Source organism: Carcharhinus amblyrhynchos, chromosome 21 (assembly GCF_965287045.1).
Source record: "Carcharhinus amblyrhynchos chromosome 21, sCarAmb.v2.hapA, whole genome shotgun sequence".
NCBI classification, from domain to species: Eukaryota; Metazoa; Chordata; class Chondrichthyes; order Carcharhiniformes; family Carcharhinidae; genus Carcharhinus; species Carcharhinus amblyrhynchos.
Genome location: NC_137344.1, coordinates 9853038 through 9865194, shown reverse-complemented (window position 1 = coordinate 9865194; position 12157 = coordinate 9853038). Strand labels below are relative to the sequence as shown.

The window sequence follows — 12157 nt, the reverse complement described above, 5'->3', positions numbered from 1 at the left end:
TAAAGACATCTCAAAGTGCCAACATAGCATCTCTGGAGTGTAGTTGCTTTTATTCTTTAGGCAAATGTGGCACACACATTGCACACAACAACATCCGACAAGCAGCATTAAGCAGCAACATTTGTTTAAGTAGTGTTCATAGAATTCCTACAAAGGAGGCCACTTGACCTATCGAGTCCACACCGACAACAATCCCATCTAGGCCTATCCCTGAAATCCCACATATTTACCCTGCTAATCCCTCTAACCCACGCATCCCGGGACACGAAGGAGCAATTTAGCATGGCCAATCAGCCTAACCCACACATCTTTGGACCGTGGGAGGAAACCGGAGCAACTGGAGGAAACCCACGCAGACAGAGAATGTGCAAATGCAGAGACAGTGATCCAAGCCAGGAATCGAACCCTGGTTCCTGGAGCTGTGAGGCAGAAGTGCTAACCACTGTGCCACCATGCCACTGTGTTGGCTGTAAAGGAAGCTTCACCCCATAGCTCTGAAGGACAGTATTGATCACCCAGCGGCCACCTGGAAGTTTGTTTCTCCTAGATCAATAACTCCGACAGTGAGCTGTCTCAAAGCGAAGGCTGCATAACGATTGCTAGGAAATGAATATTAACTTGCATAAAATGTGCTGCCCTTGATCACTGAGTGTTGTAAATAAGTTAAAACACTAATGAAATACAACCTTCCTTGATCAAAATAGGTGACGACATTGTCCAATAGAGTACACAAGCCAAACAACATAATCTATAACTGCTGGCATCTTTGCAAATCTAATCATTTGTTAAAGGTACATAGTCCTTTTAACCTGTCTATTGTGAAGGAAATGAAACTGCTTGCTTTAGCAAATGAGGTTTCTGTCACAATTTTATATTGCTATGTATTATGGACTGGCTAATAAATATGGGATTTCTGGGGGAACTGTAGAAAACTGCTGAATGATAGACATTAGAAACGGTTTGAGGTGTTTATGGTTTAGTTCCCATGAATGAAGTTGGCAGAGATTAGCAGTGACTCATACTCCTCTGACATAGTTGGGCACATACACCTTGGTCTGTAATTCTGGGCAGAATTTTCTGTTCCTGCCAGCAACGGCACTCAATTTGGAGTGGTGTCAAAAGACATTCTGGTCATTGAGGGAGTCCAGTGAAGGTTCATCAGGCTGATTCCCGGAATGGTAGGACTAACATATGAAGAAAGACTGTATCGACTGGGCTCGTCACTGAAATTTAGAAGAATGAGAGGGGATCTCCCAGAAACATATAAAATCCTGATGGGACTAGACAGGCTAGATGCAAGAAGAATGTTCCCAACATTGGGGAAATCCAGAACTAAGATCACAGTCTAAGAATAAGGGGTGGGGTAAGCCATTTGGGACTGAGATGAGGAAGAACACCGAGTTGTGAAATTCTCTACCACAGAAAGCTGTTGGGGTCAGTTTGTTAGACATGTTTCAAGAGGAAGCTGGACGTGGCCTTTATGGCTAAAGGGATCAAAGGGATGTAGAGAAAGCGGGAGTGGGATACTGAGAGTGCATGATCAGCCATGATCATAGTGAATAGTGGTGCAGGCTTGAAGGGCCGAATGGCCTACTTCTACACCTGCTTTCTATCTTTCTATGAGATTAGTTTGGAATTCTGTTCTCCCGACTTTCACGGTGGACCTTTGCCGCTGATTAATGTCAGGAAACATATTTGCATTTCATGAATGCTCATTAAAAATACAATTCGTCAGAATCAGGTTCTCCCCCCAAGTTTCAATGACTTTTCGGTGGATATTTAGTTGTATTTTATGACCACATATCAGCTGCACAGTGCTCGTGAGCTTCACTTCAGCATCAACTGTGAGGTACATGGATGCTGCTTTTACCAACCTCCAATGGCAAACGGTACGAGATCTCAGTGCTTGTTGGAAGCCACGTCAAGGCTTTTGTGTGTGTGTGTGTGTGTGTGTGTGTGTGTGTGTGTGTGTGTGTGTGTGGGGGGGGGAAGGAGGAGGTGGAGGAAGAGAGCAAAACAGACAGACAGACATCACTGGAGCACAGGAGGTAAGTAGTAGAGCATGGTCGGGTTAACTGTCCTGGGGCTGAGGCAACGATGTTGGGAGCAGAATCAGAAATCGGTTCTGAGGCTGAGGTTATGTGGGCCATATTAGAGGCTGGTGCACATGTCTTGGTCCCAATGTACGTGGGAGGCAACGACAGTCGGTACAATATGGTTTTCAGGGCATGTACAGATGTTGGAGCTTGGGGGGAGCAGCTAGAAGATTCACAGTAGTAAACAGATAGGTCACAGTCATGGGAAGCATCTGCATCCTGTAAAGTAGAAGAAGTGGGCAAATCAGAGAGAGTAGGTAAGAGGGAGAGCATTCCAGGATAAGCTGCGATCCTGTCTCTGTTCTATTTATCCACAGATACAAGGAGGAGTGCAGGCTGCAGGCAATGCTGCCTTCTTGATAGGTTTGACGCGAGTGAGGAGATGAAGGGTCATCTGGACGCAAAACGTCAGCTCTTTTCTCTCCATACAGATGCTGCCAGACCTGCTGAGATTTTCCAGCATTTTCTCTTTTGGTTTCAGATTCCAGCATCCACAGTAATTTGCTTTTATTTAGGAGCTGAAGGGCCCTGTCACTGTTTGGCATAGCTCAGGGAAGAGCATGGTCCTGAGGAACAAGAGTGCAGGGCCCCAGAAAGACCCAGATGCTCATGAGGGGGGACCAAATCCATAGAAGCATTTGGTGCGATCAAAGATCTTCAGAAGACACCTCACAAACATCTGCTCATAAATACTTAAGGGAGATGTCCTACTCCCTTGCAGCAGCCATTAAGATTTATCAATAGAAAAAGGATTTAACTCTCTAAACATGCAGTTGATCTGTGATCACCAAAAGCAGATAATGCATGTTTGTGCAAAGTACCTTGGGAGTTTGCATGACTCTTCCATCTTGAGCCATTCGCAGATGCCACAGAACTTCAAGGACCATCAGCATGCTTGGGTTGGCTCCTCGGTGATAAGAGGCACACCAAAAGGGCACGGTAAATGGCTCCCATTTGGCAGCTGCGGAGTACAACTGAGAAGTGGTCCAATGCAGCATATTCTGCAGCATGCTCCCTAATAAAGCAGCCTACGTTGAATATACCCTTCAGATGTTTGCACCAATTAGGCGACACTCTCCGCTACTCTCCACACAGTGCATTTGGCATAGAACAGAATCCCTACAGTGCAGAAGGAGGCCATTCAGCCTATCAAGTCTGCACCAACAACAATCCTACCCAAGCCCTATCCCTATAATCACCCATACTTATCCTGCTCGTTCCCCCTGACACTAAGGGGCAACTTAGCATGGCCAATCCACTAACTGTCACATCTTTAGACTGTAGGAGGAAACCGGAGCACACGAAGGAAACTCATGCAGACACGGGGAAAATGTGCAAACTCCACACAGACAGTAACCCGAGGCCAGAATTGAACCCAGGTCCCTGGAACTGTGAGGCAGCAATGCTAACCACCGTGCCACCGTGCTGCCCTTGGTCTGCTGTATTCCCGTTGCAAAGGGGGAAGGAGTTGGCACACTATGACTGACATAGAGGAACTACATGTCTCCTGAAACAAAAGGAGTAATTGGAACAGGGTGAATTCAAAAAGGTTAAGGATTCTGACGTCCCACAGGAAAAGGCCAATTTACAGGCACAATGTGGAAGGCATGCCTGCCAGACCCACATAGCAACAAGATTCCAGGTGGATAAGGCTAAGACTGGCTGATTGTCCCTTTGATGCAGGGTAGGCTATAAAGGTCTTCTTGGTCATCCTCAATATCCCAATGAAGACTATCAATTTCAGATTGAATAGCCACATTCCTGTATAATGGCGGCCTTACCTTTACCACCCACCAGTGCTAAGTAGACCATTGTGCCAACATTTCAATAAACATGGCAATCCTCATAGAACTGTAGGGTGGGATTTTACGGCTTCACTCACCCCGGAACCAGAAAATCCTGCTCAAGGTCAACGGACCTTTCCGTGGTCCACCCCCTGCCCGCTCTAATTTCCATGGCAGGCAGGAAGGTAAAATTCTGGCCATAGAATCCTTACAGTGAAGGAGGCCATTAGGCCCATCTGTTAGAACACAGGACACTACAGCACAAACAGGCCCTTCAGCCCACAAGTTGCGCCGATCATATCCATACCTACCAGGCCTATCTATAACTCTCAATCCCATTAAATCTCACGTACTCATCCAGAAGTCTCTTAAAAGACCCCAGCGAGTTCGCCTCTACCACCACTGACAGCAGCCGATTCCACCAACTTTCCGAAAAAGCATCCTACCCAGGCCCAACCCCCACACTACCCCTGTAACCCCACACATTTACCATGGCTGATCTATTTAACCTACATATATTTGGACAATAAGGGGCAATCCACCTAACCTGCACATCTTTGGACTATAGGAGGAAATTGGAGTGCCCGGAAGAAACCCACACATACACGAGAAGAACGTGCAAACTCCACACAATCACCCAAGGCCGGAATAGAAGCCAGGTTTCTGGCTAATCATTAAGACAGTTGGCCAGCAGGAATGTTACTGAAATCATCAGTGCACTCATGGAACCATGCCAAGAGTTGAGCAAGGCAGCCAAGGAGGAAAATCATTAGTCACCAGTTATCACTGGCCATCTAAAGACAAAGCTACATGGGACAGTGGCATCTCGCCAAATGCCATCTCTCAAGCACGATTAATGATGAGGCCTCATCTTGATACTGAGTCCCAGAACAACATCGCTGTTCATAAGATCTGTCATTGAAAGCAAACCTGTGGGTCAGGTTACCTTGGTAAGCAGTGTGTCAAGCAGGGCCACTGACAAGCAAAAGCCTCGCAAATTAAACTTCAGCATTGCCTTGGCATCTGGGAGGGATGTGGCCCAGACATGTTGACACAGCGTTTAATGAGAACTTGCAAATACTAAAGAGCACTCAAGAGATACGCAGGAGCATTGCTCACATCCCATTACAGTCTTCCACATTTTCAATCTACCAGAGTGCCCAAGGAAGCCTAAGACACTGACCGTATTGCAGTGTTGAGAGATCCGTGTCAATTGTCCTTCTGAGATGTAACACAGGGACTCCGCCAAAGCTAGGCTAGCCAGACCCTAATGTGCAACATAACATCCTCCCATACGATTGAACATTATCAGGCTACTCACACAACATCACAGCCTCATTGGCATTTAGCAGATGTTTCAACCATCGCCAAGTGCAAACAATTTCTATTGTTCAGCATCTTGCAATGTGGAGAGTGGGAAGCAAAGAAAGAATAATGTTCAACCGTAAGCACAGTAATGAGATAATGCCGCAGGCAGGCATGAAAGGCAATGGAACTCTACGATGAATTAAACTGTACCTCAAACCTGACAGTCATTACATGCAGGCCACTGCAAAGTGCATTTAGTTGGAATGACTCCAACTGGGGTCATGATAAATAATTACATCACACAGAACAGACCCAAGTGCAGCTGCAGAAGCAAAATCAATAACCTTCCAAGAACTACACTGGTGAGAATTATAGAATCTACAATGCAGAACGAGGCCATTCGGCCCATGGAGACTGCACTGACAACCATCCCACACAGGTCCCATCCCTGTAACCCCACGTATTTACCCTCATAGTCCCCCTGCCACTAAGGTGCAGTTTATCATAGCCAATCCACCTAACCAGCACATCTTTGGCGTGTGGAAGGAAACTGGAGCACCCAGAAGAAACCTATGCTGACAGTGGGAGAAACATGCAGTGACCCGAGGCTGGAATTGAACCCGGGTCCCTGGCGCTGTGAGGCAGTAGTATTGACCACTGTGCCACCACACTGCCCACATTCGATGATCCTCTGAAGCAAGGCCTGTGTGGGATTGTTATCAGTGCAGTCTCCATGGGCCAAATGGCCTCTTTCTGCATTGTAGATTCTATGATTCTCGCCAGTGTAGTTCTTGGAAGGTTATTGATTATCCTAATGCAGCTGCACTCAGATCAGTTCTCGGTGTGTTGTAGTTATTTATCATGACCCCAGTTGGAGTCATTCCAGCTAAATGCACTTTGCAGTGGCCTGCACGTAATGACTGTCAGGTTTGAGGTACAGTTTAATTAATCGTAGGGGACCATTACCTTTCATGCCTGCCTGCGGCATTCTCTCATTACTGTGTTTACGGTTGAACATTACTCTTCCATTGCTTCCCACTCTCCACAGGCTTAAATACTGAGCAATGGAAATTGTTTGCACTTGGCAATGTTTGAAATGTCTGCTAGATGCCAATGCTAGATGCTAGATGTAACAACATCACGCACATACAGGAACTGCCTTTGTTCATATTACTTCTGTGGAACTAAATGCAATGGACCCAGTGGAGATTGAGTGGGACCACCTCAAAATGAGGGACACGATGGGTGATATTTGAGGAAAGATGGGGTCATAGTATCAGTTACCCTTGGATCACCATGGAATATTGCATGGCATGGAAGGGTCATTCGGTAGCTGTGACATTGCAGAAGAGAAGCAAAATATATTCACTATATATACCATTTCAGAACTTGTTCAATTCTAACTCTATTGTTAGATCTTGATGATTCCTGATGTCCTGAGCAGAGGGAGAGATAGCCTACTGATTGCTCTGTTCTGATGTCTGAGGTGATTTTGGCATCCTCTGGAGGCCCAAGGCCTAGAAGGGTCGGGCCTGTTCTGTTAGGAATCTCCCACACAGGGACAAGTACACCATCCTCAGCCTGGCCTGGAGTTGATGGTGTCACAGATAGAGGGAATTTGGAGCAGTGGACACCCTCGGAGTGGTGCTAGAATCTTCTCTTTCCTGTGGCGGGGTGTGTGCGCAGTGGTCAAGTTAGCCATTCTCCTCTTGCCTCGAAACTATTGAAACACACTCATGGTTAAAGCAATGGTGTACAGGTCCGAGCCCAAATCTGGCAGAAACTGCTGGAATTGGATCTCTAAGGTGGCCACAATCCTTCCAATGGTGACTTTGATGCACTCCAGTGTCACAGCTGTGATAGGATACGAATGGGCCCCCCATCCTTCATTCCTATCTGCTGGTATCTGACAACTCTGTCTGATGCTCCCTGCCTGTCTTTGCATCTCCAACATTTCTCAGGGTCAATTCCAGAGGTTGATCATTCAACTCAGCAAGAACCTGGCCTCCAGTAGTCCTGAGTGTCAGAGACCTTGGCTGCCACTGCCTCTGCCTCTTGTTTGATTTGATTTATTATTGTCACATGTATTAGTATACAGTGGAAGAACATTGCTTCTTGGGCGCATAAAGCATACCGTTCATAGAGAAGGAAACGAGAGAGTGCAGAATGTAGTGTTACAGTCATAGCTAGGGTGTAGAGAAAGATCAACTTAATGCAAGGTCCATTCAAAAGTCTGATGGCAACAGGGAAGAAGCTGTTCTTGAGTCAGTGGGTACATGACCTCAGACTTTTGCATCTTTTTCTCCATGGCAGACGACAGAATAGAGTATGTCTGGGGTGTGTGGGTCCTTAATTATACTGGCTGCTTTGGCGAGGCAGCAGGAAGCATAGACAGAGTCAATGGCTGGGGAGGCTGGTTTGCGTGATGGATTGGGCTACATTCATGACCTTTTATAGTTTCTTGCGGTCTTGGGCAGAGCAGGAGGCATACCGGGTTGTGATACAACCAGAAAGAATACTTTCTACGGTGCATCTGTAAAAGTTGGTGAGAGTTGTTGCTGACATGACAAATTTGCTTACTCTTCTGAGAAAGTAAGACTGTGTGAAGAAGGAAAGTGTGGACTTGTGTCTGCTGTGCTCACCAGATTGTGACCCTAGCCATGCTAGAGGTAGGCTTCACTGAGATGCATGTATCTGTGCTGGTAGAGAGTGCAGGTGAACACAGTGAGAGGTTTTTCATCAGATGCCTCCTCAGGATCCTCATTCCTGGTCCTCTGGTAACTGGGACTGATGCCCTTCCTCTGACTTTTCTTGCTGGTGGCTGAGATAGAGGAAAGAGATAATCAGTGGTTGACTAGACATTATCCATCACTCACAGTCATTGTCCATGTGTGGCCATGCTGTATACTGGATGGACCTTCATTGGCTTGTTGGGGCAGGCCAATCTCCCTTTCATGCAGGAACAATCTCTGTCCTCACTGGGCATCTCTGCCTTCACCAAACATCTCTTCTGCTTGCTCCTTAAAAGGGAGTGAATTCCACTGCGGTATCCCTCCTCCAGTCTGGTCGCTCTGTCTCTTGTGGGTAATTTTGCCCTTCATAAAGGCAGGAAGATTGGCTTTGAGCATCACAAGTCATAGGGCAAATCCTGCTGTGTGCGGAGTCCTCCCCAGTCAAGGATGAAGAGGCCATTTGTCCAGAGATGGTGATGGCCTCATGAGAGCACGGGTCTGGAGTGGGCAGAAGCTTCACCTACCCGGCAGAGGAGATAAGAACATTAATTCTCTTCCTGTACTTCAGGATGGCTCTCTTTTGTGGTCACAAGAGTTGACCTCCCTGGCGACCTCCTTCCAATTTGGCACAAAGCTCTACTCTGGGCATGAGGAAAAAGGGCCTCTTGCCTGCCTGGATGGCCTGGAAGAGACTCTCCAGGGAGATCTTGCTGAATCTTGGAACTGTGGGCTCAGCCCTTTTGCGTGCCATTTTTGACTTTGTCACAACAGCACCTGGGCTAAAGAGTGACTGTGTGTGAGAATGCTGTTTCAATACGACGCCATGAGGTAATGACAGAGCGGATGAATCATAACCTGCCCTGCTCTGCTCCGCCACAAGATTCAATGAGCTCTTCTGCTGAAAAGCAGTCGCGCATGAGAACCCACTCTGCCACCCAATGGGAATTACACTAATCATCCCACCCATCACTGCACTTAGTCTCCAGGATGGAAAGTTCTGCCCTATGGGTTGGCATGTACCAACCGGGGGCTGATTTGGTGTGACATGAGCTGCCTTGCATCCCTTCTGTTGTCTTCCATCCTTCCAAGACAAAAATGAGAAAAATCCATTTCCGGTTCAAATCTGAGACGAAACACGTCACTGATCCCCATCAGTTATGAGGAAGGTACCAGAATGCCTGGTGAAAACAAGAGTGAAAGGATTAACTCAACTTGTAGTGTTCAAAGTAGCTTTACACAGGCATCTGCAGGAACACCAAGAAATTTAAAAAAATGAAAATATCACAGAGGCTTCTGAAATATTTGCAGGCTGATTATCTGATGTCAGTGACGCATGCCCAGTAAATTATCATGGTGTGAGGGCAGCACAACGGTTAGCACTGTTGCTTCTCAGCGCCAGGGACCCAGGTTTGATTCCCTGCTTGGGTAACTGTCTGTGTGGAGTTTGCACGTCCTCCCCGTTTTCGCGTGGGTTCCCTACCACATTTCAAAGATGCGCTGGTTAGGTGCACTGACCCAAACAGGTGCCGTAATGTGGCAACTAGGGGAATTTCACAGTAACTTCATTGCAATGTTATGTAAGCCTTGTGACTAATAAATAAACTTTACATTCTAAAAGATAAGCAAGGTTAGATTTCTTCAGACGTGGAGCTGAGCTTCCCCAGTTTAAGCCCTTTTTTTGGGCCAGACTGATTGTAAAATTAAGACATTAAAGTATTATCATGGATTTTACCTGATCAATAAATGTCAGGTGCCTTTGAATGGTTGCTTCATATTGATCCTTCTGCATTTTTAACCGATGGCTCATTTCCTTTTCGGTCTCCTTCATGTGATGCACAGTTAATTCTTTCTGCTGAGTCTAAACAAGAAAAGTCTGATAAGAAAAGTGCAGAAAATTCTGTGCTTTGTTTTTTCAAGGATTTCACACGACAAAATAGCAACTGTTTGCATTCTGTCCAATTTATCTAACTACGTAAGCCCGTCTTAACTGGAGGTACTGTACTACTTGTTAGATTCATTACCAAGGTCAGAATATGTTGGGTGAAATTTTGTGTGGCGCAGGGGAGGTGATGGCCCCATGCTAAGCTTTGCAAGTTATGGACGACCCTCACCTTCACATGGCCAGGAAGCCCCACGCCGATTTTATGACCATCGGGCTATCATTTGCTTAGGGCAAAACTTCTGCCCCATCTTGAGAAGTCCCTTCTCCAAGAGCCACCAGTTCATTTGAATAGATGGCAGCTCCTAAGTCCTCACAGCACTATTAGGACCAGTAGATCGGCACTGGGGCTGGATTCAAAGGCAGATGTAGGGACTTTGCCAGGGCCAGGATGCCACAGATCTGAAGGGCTGAAATTGGGAGCGGGGAAGAAAGTGGGTGGGGAGGGCAAGTGGAGTTCTGTTGGGCACAGGGTTCCTATACAGGAGGGTCATACCTCCAACCAGTACCCTCACAATGCTACATGATTTTACACTACACGCAGTTCCCGGGAAGGGCTGGAAAGCGTATAACTTCACCCATGGAGTGAGAGACAAGTAGCAGAGTGAATAGCAAGCCATTACAAAACATGAAACCGAGAATGGGATTTATATGTCATTACTCAGATTGGCAAATGTTAGGAAGTGGTGTTCAACTTGGATTGATGTTGAACCACAGTTGTTCACCATTTAAATCTAATGGGAATCAAAGTTCTGATTTCAAGATTTATGGGGAAAAGCAAATTGGGGGTGTAGTTAATACCGAGAGGAACAATGAAAAAATACATTGAGACATTAAAAAATTGCAGAATGTAACTGGCAAATGAAAATTATAGGTAAGTATTATAGGTAATATGTTTTGCTAGGAAGAATAAGGAGATCAACAATTCCTGGGAAAAGAAATGTGGTACAGCTACACATATCACTAATAGTAGCAATACTGGTTAATAAGGTCATAATTAAAGCAATCAAAGCACTGGGGTTATTTTTACAGGGATAGAATTGAAGAACAGAGAAGTGATGTTAAACTTTGGTTCGACCTGATTTGAGCAGTTCATTTTATTCTTTGATGGGATGTGGTGTCACAGGCAAGGCCAGTATTTGTTGTCCAATTTTAATTGCTCTTTGAACCAAATATCTTGTTAGGCCATTTCCTAAGGCAGTTAGGAATCAATCACGTTACTGTGGATCCCAGAAAGCAATGCAGTTTGTGAGAATAATACCAGAACTGAGTTATACCCATCAGAAAAGAATGAACAGGCTGTAACTCCAGTCTGTGCTGAAGAGAAAACAGAGTAGCGATCTGATCAGGGTATTAACATTTGGAGAATGTTTGATAGGGTAAAGATAGGGAGGATGATTCTACTTGCTTGAGCAAGTTAAATTTGAGGAAAATGAGAGATGATCTTATTGAAACATTTACGACTCTAAGGGGGCTCGAGAAGATAGATGCTGGGAGGATGTTCCCTCCCATGGTGGGAATTTAGAACCAGTTTCAAAATAAGGGGTCACCCATTAGGACAGAAAGGCAAAAATCAGAACCGGGGGCCGTAAGTACAGGATAATGAAGAAGAAACCAAAAAGAGAATTAAGGAGAAACTTATTTTCCCAGGGGGTGGAACTGGCTACCACAGGGAGTATCTGGCACATAAAATAGATGGATTTAAGGAGGCACGAGGCAAGCACATGAGGAAGAAAGGAGTAGGATCGATATGTTGATAGGGATGGAAAGAAAAGTCGAAGGAGGAGGAATGAGACATGAACGAGAGAACAGACCCATTGCATCGAATGGCCTGTATTCATGCTGTAGGCACTTGGTGATTGGTTGTGAATGTTCCAATCCAACAACCAAATAAGCTAAATTTGTTTGTCAGTCGTTTCTTGAACTATTAACATGTGACATTGCAAACTCTGGAAGAAGTCTATTTTAATGAGCGCAGAAGATCAGAGTACAAAAGGCTACAATGTTCAGCAAGTTCCAATCAACAAAGCTACAAGTGGCACAGTGGTTACTCAGTGTCAGGTTGGGCAAATCCCAACCCTCACTGTTGGTCAGTTTTTAAAATATTCAGGTAGCAACAGTACTGTACAAATATTTACATTAACAGAAAGCAGCTGTTAAAAAGACAAGGAGATTCCACAATGCACTGGGTTTTCACTTTACACAGCAAGATGTCTCACAACACCAGGTTAAAGTCCAACAGGTTTATTTGGAATCACTGTGTTTGTGAAACCTACCTCTCCATTCACCTGATGAAGG

The 12157-nt window shown here is 45.6% G+C and overlaps 1 protein-coding gene across 9 annotated transcripts in view; it reads right to left on the bottom strand.

Annotated features, from left to right (window-relative positions):
* cep131 (centrosomal protein 131) overlaps positions 1–12157 on the bottom strand; it is a 132418-nt gene that overhangs the window by 56062 nt on the left and 64199 nt on the right. For all 9 annotated transcript variants that reach the window (XR_013889174.1, XM_080209463.1, XM_080209462.1 and 6 more), the window contains one exon: positions 9653–9778. Coding sequence is in view for 8 of the 9 variants with exons in the window: in XM_080209463.1 (XP_080065589.1) it covers positions 9653–9778 (126 nt within the window). In the remaining variant the exon portion in view is untranslated. The remainder of the gene's footprint in view (positions 1–9652; positions 9779–12157) is intronic.